At 45.0% G+C, this 18,529-nt stretch overlaps 1 protein-coding gene and 1 long non-coding RNA gene across 2 annotated transcripts; one reads left to right on the forward strand and one right to left on the reverse strand.

The window, feature by feature from the left end:
- Window positions 1-6,682: 6,682 nt before the first annotated feature.
- NUDT13 (nudix hydrolase 13) lies at window positions 6,683-12,132 on the reverse strand. Its single transcript, XM_075154106.1, is given in 8 exon segments — window positions 6,683-7,030; window positions 7,612-7,766; window positions 8,411-8,522; window positions 8,740-8,865; window positions 9,763-9,869; window positions 10,249-10,356; window positions 11,021-11,160; window positions 12,050-12,132. Coding segments are annotated over 8 exon segments (1,026 nt in total). The 3' UTR covers window positions 6,683-6,835.
- LOC142084054 (uncharacterized) lies at window positions 7,489-17,962 on the forward strand. Its single transcript, XR_012674229.1, has 7 exons — window positions 7,489-7,786; window positions 8,332-8,568; window positions 9,577-11,093; window positions 15,369-15,604; window positions 16,318-16,495; window positions 16,601-16,692; window positions 17,089-17,962. It is a non-coding gene; the product is annotated as an uncharacterized LOC142084054 (long non-coding RNA).
- Window positions 17,963-18,529: the final 567 nt, after the last annotated feature.

Genomic DNA, 18,529 nt, shown 5'->3' on the forward strand with positions numbered 1-18,529 from the left:
AACTAGAACTGCATTCCAACACAATTTATTCACTTTGCTCACTTGAGCATCTGCCTTTCGTACAGCCTTGTTCATCCTAGAACTTCTGACCCTTCCCAGAAATGTAGTTTTCTTGTTTGTGGCTTGACCCTTGTAGCCCCAGTTCTGAATGGCGTAGTTGTTGACTGGTATGTTTCAAGCAAGAAAACAAATAAAGGATCTTTCATCTTCCATATATTGGATCAAAACTAATCTCGGGGGACAGCAGAGACCTTTAACTTGTTAAAACTCTTCTGAACACCTGGGCAGTTTGGCTGTTGCCACTCTTTCCACCGACCAGCTTTATGAAATAGTGAGGAGCCTAAGAAAGAGGGTTTTTATTTCCTCTGTGTTAACGACGGGTGTGCAGTTCATCTCAGAAGTCAGCAGCCCGCAGGCTAGCAATGTTTTTGGCATGAGTCTAACTCCTGTCTGGTCAGCGGGGAGGAGGCATGGCTCCGGAGGAATGGTATTTAACTACAGCTGGCTGTGTTCAAGTGCGGTTTGGTGTCAGTGATACTACCTGCTGTTTGAAGTCCTTGTGCTTACATCGATCTCCTGCGAATAAACTGTTTTCAGCGTCCTTGCCACGTAAGTGGATGTCAGCCACCTCTGTTGCCATGAAAGATCACCTCCCTGCATGACAGTTGCCTCTTGCCTTTCCCTTCTAACACTGCAGTGTAGGAGTAACAGTTATCTGCAGGGCATGTGTTAGTTGCAGTGGTGGAAAAGCATTTTTTATGAATGTTTGCACAGCTCCTGCTGTAGCGACTTATCTAACTCATATGAGAAACTGGATTTTGTTTTTAATAGCAGCAGGAGTCAGGGCAGGCCCTTTGTACCACCTCGGGACCCCTTGGGGTGCTGCAAAAGCTGCAGCAACAGCTGCCCTCCCTCTTGCCGTTTTCGTCTTTAGAATGGATCACAAGAGCATCTGTTCTGGCAGGTCTAAGATGGAAATTTATTTCCTTTTCCAACTTTTTTTTATTCCCCTAAGAAAACATCACCATGGAGGACAGTGGGGTTCTCAGCTTAAACAGCAAAATGCAGAGAAAAAAGTGGACTGCTCAAGAGTATGAAAAGTCAGGGGTGTGAAGCCTGAAACATCACCTTAGCTGATGTGCATCAAGTTCCTCAGCCACCAGCTGAGGAACCTGATTACCACCTCGTGAGGATGGAGAAGATCTCCTGTTACAGATTCCAGGTGCCAATAGTGAGTAATTAAATCAACAGCACAACTGTGCTTTCAGGGCAAATAACCGAGATTGCTGTTGTGGTCATGATTCAATTTATGTTGTGTTTGAACTCTTACAGTGTCATACAGTAACAACTTGTCCTGTTGAAATAGGATAGAAACAACAGGCAAATGGAGGAATACGGAGGTGCTGGCTATGCTTCCCGGCTAGGAAACTCTCTTGGGGAGTGCGGTGTTATGGAAAAGGGTGTCGTGAACAACTTAGAGGTTTCTGGTGTGAAACTGTAGCTAAGAAGCAAAATAATTAAGGGAGGCAGAAGAATATGACATTGTATGTTACTCCTGTGTAAAGTGTGGATTGCTGATTGGAATAGAGCCTATACTTAAGTGGGTCAACACTCCCAGATGGATATTCACAATTTTGCAAGCATACAAGGATGGGAAGTGAAGAGCAAAGCTAATGTGAAGGTAAAGCTCAGTTTATTCAGAAAAAAATATGTAGGTGACTTGACTCCTGTTGCAGGTAGAAGGCAGAAAATGAGATATTTCCAGTAAAGACTTAATAATTTGATGGGAAAAAGGAGTAATGATATCCAATGACTGCAGTGATGTTAATCTAAATTAGTTCAGACCAGACCTTTTTTTTTTTTTTTTTAATTGGTGAGGGTTATTAACCTTACCTGCAGTTACAAGGCCATACACTCATAGTGTTGGAATATATTCTAGTTTAATCTAGGTATTCTCCATGCTGCATACTGACAGCAGCCATATATAACTACAATATTTCCTCAGATCATTACTGTGTACCCCTTGTGACTGTAGACATATTTTCTTTCACTAATAAAAACTTTCCAGGTTTTTATTGTTCAGACAGATCACAGTTACTGAATTTTGTGCAGTATCTGTTTGCTTTTGCTGTGTTCCTGTTCTACAAATCAGTCAACAATGGTTCACAGGTAAAGCTGTATAGCTGCTCTTGTCCTAGTCCAACACACGTTTATTTAGCACCCTGACTGTAGTGTCCATCTGACCATTTATGAATTTTCAGCTTCCCATTCCTTAAAAGATCTTGTTGAGATTCTTAGACTTATTAATAAAGTCTAAGAATTCACTTGATGTGTGAATTTGCTTCTGTCCCTATCCCAAACTTCACCTTTCTTCTTTATGTTCTTCTGTTAATAGACTAGTAAATCTTTGGGGTCTCTTTGCAATATTTCCACTCAGAGAAATAGGGCCGCCTTTGCATTTCCTGCCATTAGAACGACCTTACTGTGTATCACTTTTTTCCCCAATCACTTCAAATCTTACTGAAAAACCTCTTCCTTGCCTCGCCTCCTAACTTCTGCTATTTCTCTCTGTAGCTGTGTTTTGTTTAGATGTGACGTTTTGTGGAGAATGCTATGTAACAAGATGCTATGTACAGTTGAGCACAAGGACCGGTGGAGAAGGACGTTGTATCAGCATTTTCTGTTCCTGTGCCAATACTGCCCTCCCTGTGAGGGAGCTGGGGAGGCTTCGTGCTTCTGCCTCTGTGATCTTTCTCATGTTTGTGGTAGCTGGTGCCAACTTCAGTTTCTCCATGTAATGATGATTCTGGACATTGCTGAGTGAGTGCACTTGATTGTCTACAAAATACCACTGGTGACTCTTTAAGAAAATGCAAGTTGCACCATTTCCAGGTTGGCAACTTGGCCTTTTTTTTTAACAGAAGTAGGTTTGGTGGTGCTCAGTCGTTCCCAGGTGTACGCATTGTTGCATGAATGACATCAGGCAATATTTTTTCCCCTTACGCAGCTGCTTGCCATCTGTTGCTAAGTTGAAAAGTGAAGAAGTTTTAAATGTGAGCTGAAGGCTGGGGCTGCTGAATTCATTTCAGCAGCGCTTCAGACTAAAGCACAGGAATCGCATTTGTGTAATTACAAGTTGTTCTGACAACCTGTCCCTTGCAGCTGCCGGAGCTGAACTGTTCATGGTTACCTGAAAAATGACTTTAACACGGTCATGTTGTCAGGGCGTTCCGTTAAGTGCTCATGTCCTCTCAGGCTAAACACCAGATTCAGCATGTGTCCACCGTGTCTCAGAGCATGTTTTAAGGTGAAGTAATTCTTGATGTAAGAGCTTCCTCCTTGACCCGTAGCGCTGAAGTCAGACTTTCTGCCATTCACAATGGATGAGTACCCCTCCGCGTAGGAAAATGTGACCTTTCCGTGCAGCAGCAGAGCAGCCCAAGGTGATGGAAGAGCATGCGGTAAGTGAAACAAATATTCTCAGTCCACACCATTTCCAGGTAAGACTTTTCTAAGCTCCCTCAGTCAGAGATAGACAAGTTGTGTCGTGTGGTTTGGTTACTTTAATCCTCTGCTGGCACCTGTTGGAGATAAACTTAACTTTCATGCCCTGCTGCTTTTGGTAGGTGGGTGGAATGCTGCTCTGAACCTGCCTGCATTGCTCTCTGAAAAGCTATTTCAAATTAATCAGATGAATGTTATTATTTTATAGCTGCCCGTGTTTCCTGCTGACCGATAATACTTGTAAACAACTGGGTTGTAATGCCACAGGCTGACCGCTTCTCAGAGGTAGGTCTTGCTGCAAGTCCCAAGCCCTTGCAGTCTCTGAAAGCAGTGGAGTCTCTGATTTATACAAGCCAAGTGTCCCCAAAGAGGATTCATTTAACGGATGAGTTTTAGAGAGAAATATGTTGCTATGTCCCTTTTGCCTGCTTGAAATCTTTTACATGGAAAAGCCCTGCTGTGTTTTGTTGAAGAAGCGTCTGTCAGGAATCGCCTGTTTCTTTTTCCAGGTCACCTGCTTTTAAGGAGCATGTTCTGTCTTGACTGCAGTGAGTATTACTCAGGCTTTAGCCAGATTTCTGAGGCAAATGCAAGTGAGAACAATGTCTCTCTCATCTTGTTTTTCTGTCCTGTTCATAGATGTGTATTGCCTATAATCATTCCTGCTTTTTTAACATCAGGAAGAGAGGCCACCATTATGGCTTCATACCTAAGTCAAAAGGGTATGGATTAAGGATTTTTTTAAAAACAGTTTAAAATTTGAGGACCTTTAAAAGATGTGATGGGAAAACTGCTTTAACGTTGTTCTTGCTCTACAAAAACCAAGTATTTAAGTAGATTGAAAAACTTTTTTCCTAATTGATAATTAAAAGGAAGACGCAGACATTTAAAACTGTGTTTTAAAAGGTGAGTCACGGACGCAAACAAACGAGAAAATAGCTTTGCTTTTCCTCTTAAATTTCTTCTTGTAGAAAACAGGCAGTAACTGATGAAATCTGAAAAAGCCTGGTATAGTCAGAGCATGAGATGGACTGCAGCTCTTCGAGTTGTCCTGAAGTCTGTGGATACCTAGCAGCCTCAGCCTGGGCAGTGTCTGGCCCACCGGCATCGAGCAGTAACGATCACATCGCCTGCGACCAGCCTGCTTTATGCTGTGTCTCAAAACCTTGGTGGTGCCCACGACACCCCAAAGGGACACCCTACCAAGACGTGTCTGTATCAGCAATGTAGAAGGGACGGTTCTGAAGGAGCTGATGTCAGTCAGTACTTGCTCTCTTTCAGTTAGAGCTCACTGATAGCCTGCGTGTTGATGTTAAAAACCATCATTTAATAAGCAGAGTAACCGGTGTTTCCCAAATACAGGTGAATTTTCTCTGATGTTGAATCTGATCACTCTGTGGCTGGTTTGACAAAGATGTACACTGCAAATACGTACTGTGAAAGTACAAAAACAAACCACACAAAGCTCAGATTACTGCAGAAGTCGCACAGCCGTTCCTCCTTTCACTCATATGTACTACTTTTTGCTGCTTTTACTTCTTAGTCCTTTTTTCTGCCACTGGGAGAACAGATCACGTGTGGATAATAAAAAGTAGTGAGTACATCGAGCTGGATGTTGTACACTGGTAGCAAGCTCAGGGCACATTAATAAACTACATAAGGGTGAGTCGGGGAGGCATTAAGGAGAAGTAGGAAGGAGGATGAGAAGCGGGAATATCTTGCTGGCGGGTATCTAACTTTTCAGTATCTTCTACTGCAGAGAAGGGGAAGAAAGGACTGAGGCTGAAAATGAAAATGGCAGACTCCAGAGATGAGAGAGGAAGAGAGAAATGCTGGGGAATTAAAATGGTGCGACGGGAGAGAACGCAGGAGGAATGACTATGAAGAGAGGCAGCGAGACACGTTTCAAAGGGAACTGGATGCAGGAGTGCTGCAGTTAAGTTCAGTGGTGTGTGGGTCCTGTGGTGTGGCTGGCTGGGCTGGAGGGGAGGAAGCAATGCCCGTGGCTGTACCAGAGCACATTCTTACCAGGGTGACTGGCAGATTGAGTTCACAAACATGGAAGACATGCTCTGACACGTGGGTTTTATTGACTGAGAGTTAGTGAGGGTGGGAAAGGTGTTTGCACATGCCACATGGCCTGAAAGAATCCCCTCCCAACCTCCTAAAGTAAAATTAACCTGAGGAAACAAAGCATGTCTCAACGGTGTGAGAAAGCCGCCTTTTTTACTTACTGCTTGGGTGTCATGACTCCAGATTTGTACCATTGCTCAAAAGGTCTTTCACCTGCAATGAATCCTTACGGTGGCGGTCAATAATACATTCCTGTTCCCCCGTCAAGGATCTGTACTGATGGCTTTGCAATCTTGGCATTTAAACTCTGACCAAGAGAAAGGAGTGTCAGCCTGAATCAGCAGCAGATCAAACATCCTCTTTTACTAAGCTTCCCTTGCCCAGACTGTCTCTTTGGCACTCTCCCTCCAGAGAAGTGATACCATTTCATCAGTAAAACGAGATCAGCTCTCCAGGCAAGCCACAGACTTTTGGCACGGGGTAAGAGGCATTGTGCCTTTCAGGACTTTTCTCTCTTTCTTGTAGCGCTTCCTCTCACCTTTGCATTATCTGGGTTCTTCTAATATGCTTACATGGAGGTTTTGCTCTTCCACTCTCTACCACCAGATAGCTCTGTTCTCTCTTCCTTGGGATGGAAGTAACACTGTCTTACTGGTGGGGAAAATGGTGCCTCTAGAGATATTTTTAGTTGCTCAGATGCCTCAACAAAGTAGGAGCCCACTTAACATTTGCAAAAAAAAATAGGATGTTTTATATGAAACTGGAAGATTGAATGGGAAGGAAAACAGAAGAAGGGGAAAGCATACAGGCAGTGGCTTTTTTTCTTTTTTCAATAGTTCTTCCAGATCCTTATAGATGTGAACACTGAAAAGTGCCACTGTCCCTTTATTTTTTTCTGGAAAAATTGTGCGTTTGATATCCATCCAAGATGGATAATAATGGAGGAAAATGGGACAGAGGTGCCAGGGGCTCACTGTTCTGTTGCTTGCTGGGCAACAGCAGCAGCTGGTCGCAATAAGTTTGATGCTTTGGGACTAAGAATTTTATTGTACATTTACTGCAAGTGACGGGATCTCAAAGGTGATCCACTGTACATGGAATTGCCTGAGGATGATCAGTTTAGAAATGGCTTTGTAGGTCTATATATCTGAGTGTAAGACTGTCATCAGACTGGTGCTGTCCTCACTGTAACACAGACTTTGCCTTCACTAACTTTGGAAGCTTTTGTTTCGAGCTTTCGTAGTTCTGGTAGGATCGCCTAAGAAGGTTGGGAAGTTTGTTGCTTAACCCACTCAAAAATCAGCTGGTGAGCAATGGCCTGTTTGGGAGGGAACCAGGGTAAAAAACGACCATCATCTTGCTTTGAAGATCTGGGCTCTCTCTTGAGACCCTCCACGGTTTCTTCCAGGCCAAACCAACGGGCTTCCTCTAGTTCCAGGCTGTTCATACTGATCTGGAAAGAATTGAGAGAGTACCAATTCCTTAAATCAGATTTAAATGTGGGCTGCGGTACCTGGCTTGTTCTTGCACCCACAAAGATCCTATGCTAGAATGCCCAGAGTGCTTTATCCATGCCTGAATTAAGTGCTGACGCCAGTAGAGGAAAGGACATTACTACCCACCAGTGCTTTGTTGTCTTGGTTTCCTTAGGGAAGCCACAAATCAGGTAGCCCTATTCCATCACGGCACTGGCCTGCAAAGTACCAGTGGCTGAGCACAGCAATTAACATGGCATGTTCTATGGCAAATATGATATTAGTACTAGAGAGTACGTCCTCTGCAAAGTTGAGAGGAAAAAATACAGGGGTGTTGGGCTCTGGGCTTGTATATTTACAGTGACCTGTGCAAAATCTGGCGCGTTGCAACAGAAGATACAATTGTTCTGAAATTTGTTCCTCGCTTGTAGAGAAAGCCGACGGAAAACTGCATGTAGAGAGGATCTGATGCTCTCCAAGCTAAAGTCTGTGGACTGAAAGAGATTTTGCTCTGCAAGGCGGGCAGCGAAATGCCTGGGGAGAACCTGAGTCTGCTCACCTCAGCCTGCTGTGCCCTCACCAAGGCGTGACAAGCTATCATTAAGCAGCTGCTGGGAAAGGGCCAGTGCTGAGAAGCTGAGTACCAGAGTGACTCCACCTCCAGGCCCACCTCTTCTGCCACCTCTCGCCGGACTGCCTCCTCCACGTTTTCACCTAGAAGCAACCAAAGTTAGGTAAGGACGGCCTGGCCTCAGGGCAGCAAACCGTGGCAAAGAAAATGTTAGCACACTCATTTCTGAGGTGTGTTCCAGCCCTGACCGCTCATGCAGGAGCTCCGGCTGTGCTGACCTGGAAACACTTGTCAGCAGGATGCTCGATTAAATTCATCAACAATGCTTACCTCCCTTAAAGAGAGGCATCAGAGACATTTTTGAGTTTGTCTATATACAGCTAGTGGGCAGAACAATGCTGCCTCTCTTCATCATTTCCCTTTTTAAGCCATTTTCCCTCCTGTAACAAGAGGTCTGTAGTTTTTCTTCTGAGCCAGACTGCACTAGACACAAAATGGACTAAAAAAGTATCCGGGGTTCTGGCTTGGGGGGTCTTATACTTGTATTTACTGTCAGGGACTAGAGCAACTGATATACACCCGTAATTCCCATTCCCCTCAGATACATATAGCTAATTTGAATTCTGTCTGAATGGGAATACCAGTCTACTTAGATCCAATAGGTTTTTCCCTGATATCACCTATGCATCCATCCTTCTCTGCGAACAGGCGTTTGGTTGATGTTCCCCCGTTCTGACCCACACCCTGCACGTCCGAGGCCGCTGCGCTGGACCGGAGACCGCCTTACCCACGTCACAGAAGCCTGACAGAGCAGTGTACATCCCCCGGGGAAATGAGGGCTGTCGTGCGAGGAGGCACCGGCTCCCATCAGACACCAGGGTGATAACCACCGGAGACATCTAGCAAATGCATCAAAAAGCAAAGCAAGAAGTTCAGACCAAACAAGTAAGTGCAAATTGCTGCTTTTCCTAGCCGGTTGAGGGTCACTGGATGAAAGCTAAAGAAAAAGCACCCAGCTACATGCAAAGCACTCCTGCTGCCTTTTACAGGTTCCCCTCCCGGCAGCATTGCCTTCTCGCCACAGAGACAGCTAACCTTTGCTGTTCAGGTGCTCACCTGTGGATAGTACGTTATTCCGCTGGCGTGGCAGACACGCTTGCTGCCAGCTACATTTTTCTGAGTGGGCTGCCCAGTTTTGCCACAGTACTAGTGGGAATCGTGCCACCGGAGGAGGGACTGGGCCTGCGAACACCAAGAGAGAAACACAAATCTTATTTATACCTGGGGCAAAGAGACGATTCAGAGCAGGCTCCCTGAATGATGCTTTGCTGTCTTCTCCCCAGCATGCAGTCATGTGGATAAACTCTGATGATGTTTGGAAGCCTCAGAAAGGCAAATTAAGTACAGACACTGCTTTGAAAAATGGCATATTCTGCAATCGATGTTTCATGTTTCTTGCTTTAGCATCCAAATTTGAGCATGTTCGGGGGAGGTGGGGAGGAGTTGTTCTTTGTTGGGATATAATGGGAGTAGTAATGGGAAATGGACTATTCTAAGGAGTCTCCAACCCTGAATACCTTCTTGAAAAATAGCACCACAGGAAAAGAAACATGAGCTATTTCTACCTATGGGTCAGGACAGATGATTTGCACACACAGGTCTTTTCTTAGGACTTCCAAACTTACGGCATCTGCACAGTAACAGCTTATAAGTAAGTAGTTTTAAAAGAGCGGCTCTGAGAGAAGATCTATAAGTTTGTTCATGAGATTCAGTTTGCCTAGAAGATTACAGAAAACTAGTGCCTGAGAGTTGTGAAGCTGAGGACAAACTGGGATTGCTGTGACCACTGATAAGATCAGTATGTTTCACACTGGACATACAACAGGTTGATGCTAAATGGCTAATTACTGTGGTCATTTGTAAGCCACTTGTCTGTTTCTCTTTCCGTTGCAGCTTGCTTTTGGGATCGCAAATTTGGGAAAACTGCTGTAATTTATAGTGTGTTTGCACCTAGGTCACTGAAAGTGTACAGTAGGTACTTCTGCAATACGTGTTAAATCGTAAAACAATATGGGAGACAAGGAGAAGGGTTGATGTTAGAAATCGCAACCTCTTCAAGTAAAAAATGCTGTACAATACCGAAGCCAGCAAAGGAGAATCTTTCCCATCCACTACGAAGAGAGCCTTTCGTAAGTCAGTAAACGATCCCTTGAGTTCAGACTCAATGACTGATTTTTCCAAGGTTCCTGTTTAAAAAAAAACAACAACAACAAAAAATCTTTGATCTCATAAATCGCAGTTATTATCCCAACTTTACGCCCTTCATTGTTCCGGTATACAATTTCTGGAAGTTCCCGTGGAAGTGACATCACATTAGCGGTAATATTCCCAATTGTTAAGTGACCTGCCAACAGCCCACCTTTACTAACGCGCGCACAGGAACGGCAGTGCAGTTCTGCGGCTCTAACCCGCCGTGCTCACAACAGCTCCTACAGAGACTCAACCGAGTCCTTTTTGGCAGTAAATCTTCACCCAGCAAGGACTAGGGATGCTGCCTAGGCAGCATCTTCGTCTCAGCGCATCAAACGTCATGCTTGACACAGATGGAAGAGGAGTCATCCCAACCTAAATCCAGGGCAAAGCGTGGTACGTGCTCGTCTGAACAGCCGATCAGCACCGACTTCTCTATCCGCTGTTCAGTCTCTTTGAATTTCTCCAGGATCCTTTTCATCTCTAAACAGCAGGGGAAAGGGGAAGAAAAAGCTGTGATGAAAGCAAATTCATACAACCATCATGCTCTCTCTGGATCTTCAAGGCACACGCAATCTTGGCTCAAGGCAGGGTGCTCATGTGAAAGAGGGGACCGGACAAGTGGTTCCACCTGGATGGAGACCGAAAGTCTGGCTTTCCTCCTCTGGAACTCCTTTCCAAGTTGGAAGTTTTGACCATGTCAAGCTAAAGATGCAAATGGTGTAATGCTTGGGGAGCAGCTGTCCATTCTGTTTCTGTCCTACACCAGCCGATACCTTTCTCTCAAAGAAAACTTCTCCTGCGTTACGCCAAATAATCTTTGTCAGTTAGACCTTGCTTGTTTTCCTGCCAGGCCTTTCTCTTCAGAAGGCATGGTCCCAAATGTTTAAAACTGAGCATCCCAAAACAGATCAGGTATACGTTGATACCGTACGTGTGTGAAGAGCACGAGCTTGTGTCCTCGTGCCAAGGTTTTCATTCTAAATAGTCCTTGGTTGTTAACAAATAGCGTGCTGCATAGAGCAGGATGTTCCTGCACAGCTTGATAGATTTTTCAACCCCCATGGAAGGGGTGGTTATTGCAAATGACTCCGTATCGTTTCAGCTGCGTGACCCAGGAGGTGTTTCTTTCTGGACACCTGCTTACCTGCTGCACTGAGCTGTGGTACCAAATATTTCTTCCCAACTTTCTGCAGGAAGGGGGAGAGATTGTGAAAGAGGTAGAAAGTTCCTGAGGTCTGGGCTTGTCTACAAAGGCTATCGTCTTCCTTTAGCTCATTTAAATATCTGCAGTGAGAAAAGAATTGGGAAGATGAATTCAAGATCATGTCGAGATTACCTGTGTTGTGCTTATTTGGATGCATTTATTTTGCACAGAGCAGGGGGGCTGAACGGGCAGTACAGATTTTAAGTATTCCACATGCTTCTAGAGTTTTGGACAGCTGAGTCTACTCTTTGGTGAGCTGTAGCCTCTAGCGAAGGTGCCGTGTGGCAGAAAATATCGCAATTCTTACTACCACACAAGTAGCCTCAGGTCTTGGACATCTGAGAAGATCAGTAACCCAGTCTCTTAATCCACGAGGTCTGCTTATAGACACGATCATTTGTGTGCGGGAAACCTCGATCTTCCCTTTTATCCCCCCAATCTGGATGGCTCTAAGTCCCGTTTGGCGAGGCTATTGAGCACTTCAGACGTTAAATACGCTTCCCATCGGGCTACGTGCATCGCTGCAGGGCGCGTTCTACCTGTCACACTGACGTGAGGGGTAAAGACCAAGCTGAAGCCTTAGGGCCCAGCTGGCCGGGGCCTGAGTTAGGAAAAGCAGTCATTGGAAAAAGGGTGTGCTTCTTTCAGCACAGACTGTTTGAAGTAGTATTTAAAACGAGGTGAGCAGCATCACTTCAAGTCTACCTTGTACTTCAAGAGATCTTTAGCTAGGACAGCAAGCGTAGGCATTCATTAACAGAGCTTCAGCCTGAGAGAACCAGTTCTTATCAGTGGTGAGGGGAGCGGAGAGATTTCGACTGTTACCATTTACAGAGCTCACATAGCATTACTATGTTATTGCTGAACTGGTAAAAGATTAACCCCCGGGTAAGATTTAGGTAGGGCTGCTTGTGACAGTGGACATAAGTGCCAAACTCTGGTCTTCTCACTGTACAGATGAGAACTTACCTCATTTTTCTAACATAGGTAGAGTGTAACCTGCAGGAGAGAGAGGAAGCTCTTCTACGCACTGCTTGATAAATTGCAGCCATAACCAACACCTACAGGTAGCTGTCTCCACCTAAAAAGAGAAACATAGAATATAATGCAGCAGCCCTACAAAGTTAAGTTTGATTTAAAAGGTGCAATAACCCACTGCTACCAGAAATCTCCCTCTCACAGAGTCTGCAGAATGCTGGCATCTGCTTTCTAAAATTATCACTTTGGTCTTAGTCTCTAGTCACACGTCACACCCAGTTTCAGGCAATTTTTAAGGCCATTTAAAGATACCTCAGGTAGTTTCCATCCGTGAGTGTGCACAGAAGGTCTTACAGAAATTGCTATAAGACTAGGTTCAACGTTCCTGTCCTAAACCCTTGTATCCCTGGGGAAAAGAGCAGTGAAGGTGGCTGCTCTCTTGTTTGTTTCCTACACAGTTGTAATGGCCTCGATCCAACCGAACGTCCTATTGCAGCACACAGTAGGTCTGTGGGAAAGGCACTGGTGCCAGAAGAGAATGAAAGACAAAATATCAGCTGCGGAAGAGAATTCCCCGCGTTAGACGAGAGACAGCAGTTGCAGCTGAATTGGATCATCTCCAGCTATGAATGGTTTTTGTGCCAAAGGATCCTACCACGTTTTCAGCTCAGGCAGTCGCAGACTGCAGTTTGAACTCAGCTTCAGGATGTCAGAAAATAACCCAAAACGCTACCATCTCTTAGCACGCATCTGAAACAAAAATGAACTATGATTCATAACCTTTAATGATTATTTTCAATATTTCACTTTTCAGCCGTAGAACTCGAAGCCCTTTAAGGAGGAAGTTATGTTTGCTTCGATTTACGGACACGCAAGCAGTGCCAAAGAAGAGGCTCCTGTCTGTACGTGGAGGCAGCTTCTGTAGCCTGCGGCGCGGAGGCTTTGCCTCGCGGCTTCTGACATCTCTGCCCTGGATCCCTCTTTCCCACTGTCTCAGCTGAGGGTGGTCTCCACCGGGATGATCCCCGGGGAGACGGGGGAGCCAAGCGGAAGCCGCTGGGGAGAGCATCGGCGTCCCCGCTCGGCGCTTCAGCCGCGGCAGTGGGAACTCGGCACGCTGCCGACAGGCTCGGGCAGACACGCGCGAGGATGGCGACTGTCGCAGAGACCGCGTCTGAAACAATTTTGCGGTGCGACGATTACGTGTCCGTCACTTCTCCGCCCCCACGTCTCGTATAGCCTGGCGTGTGAAAATCTCCAGCGCAGCAGCCAGCACTGAGCCGAGGAGTTTACAAACAGCTCTGCACTTCGCTCTGGAATGAGCAGCGGGATGTGACCGGCTGGGGGCAAGAGGAATAGCTTGTACCTGGAAGGACGAAATGCAATGCAAGCAGGCGTTTAACCCCTTCTTTCCTAGGAACCACAATGCCAGGTTTTGGTTAGGATCACCGGAAACTCTCAGTGAAAACTTGATCTCGGGAGGCCAGCCCAAACTCCCCTGTCTTGCCTGCAAATCTCACCCACGCTGTACAGCCGGCGGGAGGTGGATCTGGGCCTGTCATTCCCCCACGATGTCCCCACTTACTGCGCTCTGTGCGGTCCCCAGCAGCAGATACGGGCTAGGAGAGCCCCACGCTGACCTCGGTTAGAAGCACTGCTCCGACAGCAAACAGCGGAGCAGCTGTCTTACTGGGTCCCAGTCGCTCTTCCCCAGTGGGAGCGCTGGGAAATGTAGTTCTGCGCAGGCTGCTCGCCAGCCCTTGGCAAAGCTAGATGGCTGACTGTCAGCTCCGGATTTTGATTAACTCCTGGAGTTGGTGAGGCTGCCTGAGAGTAAACTCTTCCCCCCCACCACCTGCTTCGTGCTATCAGAAATCCTCATGCTGTGCTTTGCCCAGCAGAAGTTATTATGAGAACAATGCTACTGCAGTAATTTGAGCTGTTCTTAGCAGAGGAGTTTGTTCCTGTTAGCCGCTTTCTCTTTTTCTCCCCGCCCCCCCCAAGCTTCTCTGTTTTTTGTATCAGTAACATAAGAGCATTGTTTAAAGTTAAGGACCATATGTCCTCACACAGGAAAATATGCCAAGAGCTGTATATATCTAAAGGACGGAGCTGTTTAGTGTTCGAGCACCCAAACCCGCAGTTGAATTTGCAAGTGAATAGCTCTGATTAGAAAGTGTGCTTTGCCAAGACAGATGTCAGAATAATGACAAATACTTTTCATGCCTTTATAACTGAACAAACAGATTCCTCTCAAGTACTGAAAACATTATTCTGGGCTGGAACCTACCTGCCTATATTTAGCACAAAGAGAATTTTATAAACATATGAAAGTCAATATTTTCAGGGCAGCCTTTTTCTTTTTGGTCATGAATTGAGGCATTCTAATCGCGAATTCACGTCGCGTAATTTGAGAGCATAGCTTGTAAAAATAATAAATAGAATATGCGGGGAAATAGCACTCTTGTTACCAGCGTTACTTACAAGTTTAGGTTTAATTATGCTTGACTGCTATTTGTGTGCTTCCTGAAACAGAGCAAGCCCAATCTTATTAATCCTAAAGCTAATTGGATTAATGGACAAAACACATCTTCCCTTAATAAGATAAAGGACTGAAATATAATCTCTGAGGGAAGTATCCACCCTGCTGTTAAAACAAACCAACAGATTTATTGACCCTAACTGCCCCAGAAATGGATCTTGCAAGAAGAGCTGGCTTTAGAGAGAAGCAGTTGGGGGAGATACTTTGGACCTCAAATCTTGGGACAGCCTCTCAACCTTCTTCAGCCCAAAGCAATAGGTCATTTGGTAAGTGCACCCCTATCCACGTGAAGGATTAAAAGCCAGAGCACTATGCTGCAGTGTAAAGACTCCTTTGAAGGCAGTGCAGTGCTGTAGCCTCCCGTTGCTATACGCAGGTGAAACAAATCAAGGATTAGCCCAGTCGTGTATACCTGGCCTCTGTGCTGTGTGAAGATATGTAGAGAAAATAATACTAGAGTCACTTCTGTGACTGATCTGACCATCAGTGACCACCAGTGGGAAGCCATGCAGTCTATGAGAGGTTCCTTGTGCCTTCTCCAAGGGCCCATACACCTGCTTTACAGTTAAGTATTTCTGCAGCACGTAAGCAGGGAAGATGATTTTGAAAATAACAGAGGCTTTCTCGTCGTTTATTCACATAATTATTTAATTTAAGGAGAACAAATATCAGTTGTGACTTCGCACTGCGTTGCTTCTTTGTAAGTATTTTTGAGCTGGGCTCTGAGTTGTGTGAATTGCATCTATAAACTGTTATTTGTCCCTGCAGATACCGTTCTCCGTGGGAGACGAAATCCTGGGAGTGAAGCGAAGGCCTGGCCGTACAAATGCATCTCTGACAGCTTCCTGTAGCTTACTAATTTGAGCTTTGGCAGGCCACCAGAGGAAGTGAATCCCTGAGACTCTCCTGGTGCATGAAGAGCAAACAAAAGGAGCAGGCAAGGAGGAGACAAGCAGTGGGAACAAATATTTGTCATCTCTTACATGGACAAGATTGCAAAATAGGTAAATCTTTGGTCCTGTGTTGCTAATTTTTTTTTTTTTTTAATCTGGGTTTGCAAAATACTCATATTGGTGTTAGCAGTTGGTAAAAGATTTTTTAAGCCAAAGAAGTGGCTGGAAAATGTAATTCTAGGCTAATAATGGTTATACTAGTAATCTTGCTTTTTCTTGCTGTTCTGTTTTGTGTCTTTCCAGCTGCCCCCAATAAGCAGAAACAAGCATTAGAATTGCTAACAGCTGGCCTTTGCAAAACAACTGTTAATTGCTTTAAATACATAAAACTAGCAAACTTGCATTGAAAACTTATGGTCAAGCCACAAGAAACCTCTTGGTAAAAAAAAATTTCTTTTTTAGGAAGAGACCAAGGACAGACAAACCGGTTCTTTAAAGAGAAAGTTAATGAGTACTCTTTCCCTCTATCATTAAATTTTAGATGCAAACTAACCAAATCTGGCCTTGCTGTAAAGTTAGACTTGTGGTGTATATTATGTATATGAGGGACTCCTACAGTTTCTCGTACTCGGGGTGGGGACCTTGAAAGACAGACACTGTCTAATTTGATACTGCTGATTACATGCTGTGCTCCTAACGCTTGCACAGGTATAGAGGAGGCGCCTTAACATCTAAGTGACATTTTAGTAGGGTTTGCTCGTTTCAGCTTATTGGGGTAGCGTGTGTGTGTTTTGTCTTTTCCCCTCCCTGCTGCTGTTGGTTAGGGAAGATCCTCAAACTCTGGCACTGATCTGCTGCGCTGCACAAAATAACCGATGGTACAGGATCCAGCCTCTTGACTGCAGGAAATGACTTCATTTTGGGAGCGGACCAGCACTGACACACAAGCACCCTTTGATGAACGTGTGTGAAACTGGATGAGGCTTCATCTCTTTACAAAGGGTAAACCTAAGTTGTTAATACACTTTAAAAAAGCTAAGCAGTACTGTGAGCTAGCTCAGTCTGATATAAAGATGACTCACCTACATCTTAAACGCTGCATTGCAGGTCTCTAAAAGGATACTGAAGAACTGGAAAAGGTTCAAAGAGGACGACAAGCATGATCAAAGACTTGGAATACGGCCACTGCGAGGAACGAGGTAGGCTCTGATACTTCAGCCTGCGTAAGGAATAGGTACCAACTGTTTTGTGTCTCTTCCCGTGCAGAAACCTGGTTAGTCAAATCTAACTAGCTGGAGCCACCTTCCCTGTGAACAAGCGGAGGTGGTTTTCCTTGCCCGGGCTAAGGCATGGCGCAACTGCTAGGTAAAGGATGCTATGGATGCAAAACAGTTCTAGCTCAAGAGAGGAGAAATACTTAATGGAGAACTCTGTAGAGGGTTACTAAGTAGATGGACCACATCAGGCTGAGAACATCCCTAAGTTAAAAGCGTTTGGAGGCTATGACACTATTCTAGGCAGAACAGGCTAAAAGAAAGCTTTGGTGTGAGCCACTACAGTTGTGTTCTTATGAGACCTCTTCTTTCTTGTTCTAGATGGGCCTTTCTTTTAGTATCCTTAAGCTTAGCGCCTGTGGAGTGCTTCTACAGGATTGTTTAGAAAATGAAGCATGTTGTTAGGCTTGTGCTTGCTACAAAGGAGCCTGTGTTTCTGCTAGAAAACACACAGGGCCCTGCAAATCCTACAGAAAGTCTGAAAGCCACTTGTTCTGCTGCGGTTCTCTCTCAAGAAGCGTTCCTGTTGCACTTGTTCTTAGAGATAGTAAGTGCTTCTCAACAAGGTGCCGACATAACAAATTGCTCTGCTTAAGGCCTGCTTGAAGCTGCCCGGCCCCATCGGCATTTGACAGCAGATGATAATGCACAAGTCCAGCACAGAGCAACTTACAAACAATCTTTTAATGCAACTGGAACGTCAGTGACTATGCCGGAGTTGAGGAAGGCAGGAGGAAATGAGTAAGTACTCTTTACCTAACCGGCAGAAGCAGGTTCATGGAGCAAGACGATGCCATGACTATTGGAAACAACTCTTGATTTGACTGCTTGGTAGATGCCAAAATCCTGGGCTCCTTTTAGCAGAAATTTCTTTGCCTTCAGCTCCATGCGGATCCATACAAGCGAGCCCACTACTAAACATGCTAATAAACTTCTTGTTGTTGTTCTCCACTGTCTGCTTTACTTCCTAAAAATATCTGAATAGCACAAAAGATGACGAGAAAGCAGTGAATCTCGCTAGAAGGAATCTGAGTGCCTCTACAGTGTGTGAGGTTTTGCCAGATCTCTAGAAGCTGCTGTTAAATCTCTGGCTAGATATTATGGACTCTTTGGATAATAGGGCTTTAACTAGATGCCTCAGCTAGAAGCTTGGATATCATTCCAGTGTTTCCTGCTAGTTGTAGGAGTTGTATTTCTGTTGGAAGACGACCAAAACGAGAGGAAAGGAAGGCTTATTTTTTGACGGATAGCTCCACTAAAAACTGGCCTTCTTCCTGCTCTGGCGCAGCAGCACTCACAGTACTGGTGATGTAGCTGGCTGTGTGGACACATCTGTGTCCACATCTGGACAAGAAATGACTAAATTCACTTAATGTTGTTGTTTGTTTCTCATATGAGGTATGTCATATCTCGTACTCTTCCCCAAAACGGGGCATAACACCCCACGTTGTGATGTTTGCTCTTCAAAAGACATTGCTGAGGGAGTTGAAGCTGAGGTAGCAGTTTAGGTATAGGGAAGAAATCTTAGTTACGGATCATGCTGCAGCCTCCAGTTACCTCTTATGAGTGAGGTGTTTTTTAGCAGGGTTACTTTCAACTGGCTCAAGAATGTGTGTTAGAAGGGCATTTTGACCGATTATGTCTGTGCCAGCACTCTGTAATTGTTGTTGTGAAAGCTTTGCAACTAGGGGTGGCCAAAAATGTGTGTCTTAAAAGAAGGAAGATTACAGGCTGGCCAGGCTAGTAAGGAGATGATTCTTTA

This window comes from Calonectris borealis, chromosome 7, assembly GCF_964195595.1.
Source record: "Calonectris borealis chromosome 7, bCalBor7.hap1.2, whole genome shotgun sequence".
NCBI lineage: Eukaryota > Metazoa > Chordata > Aves > Procellariiformes > Procellariidae > Calonectris > Calonectris borealis.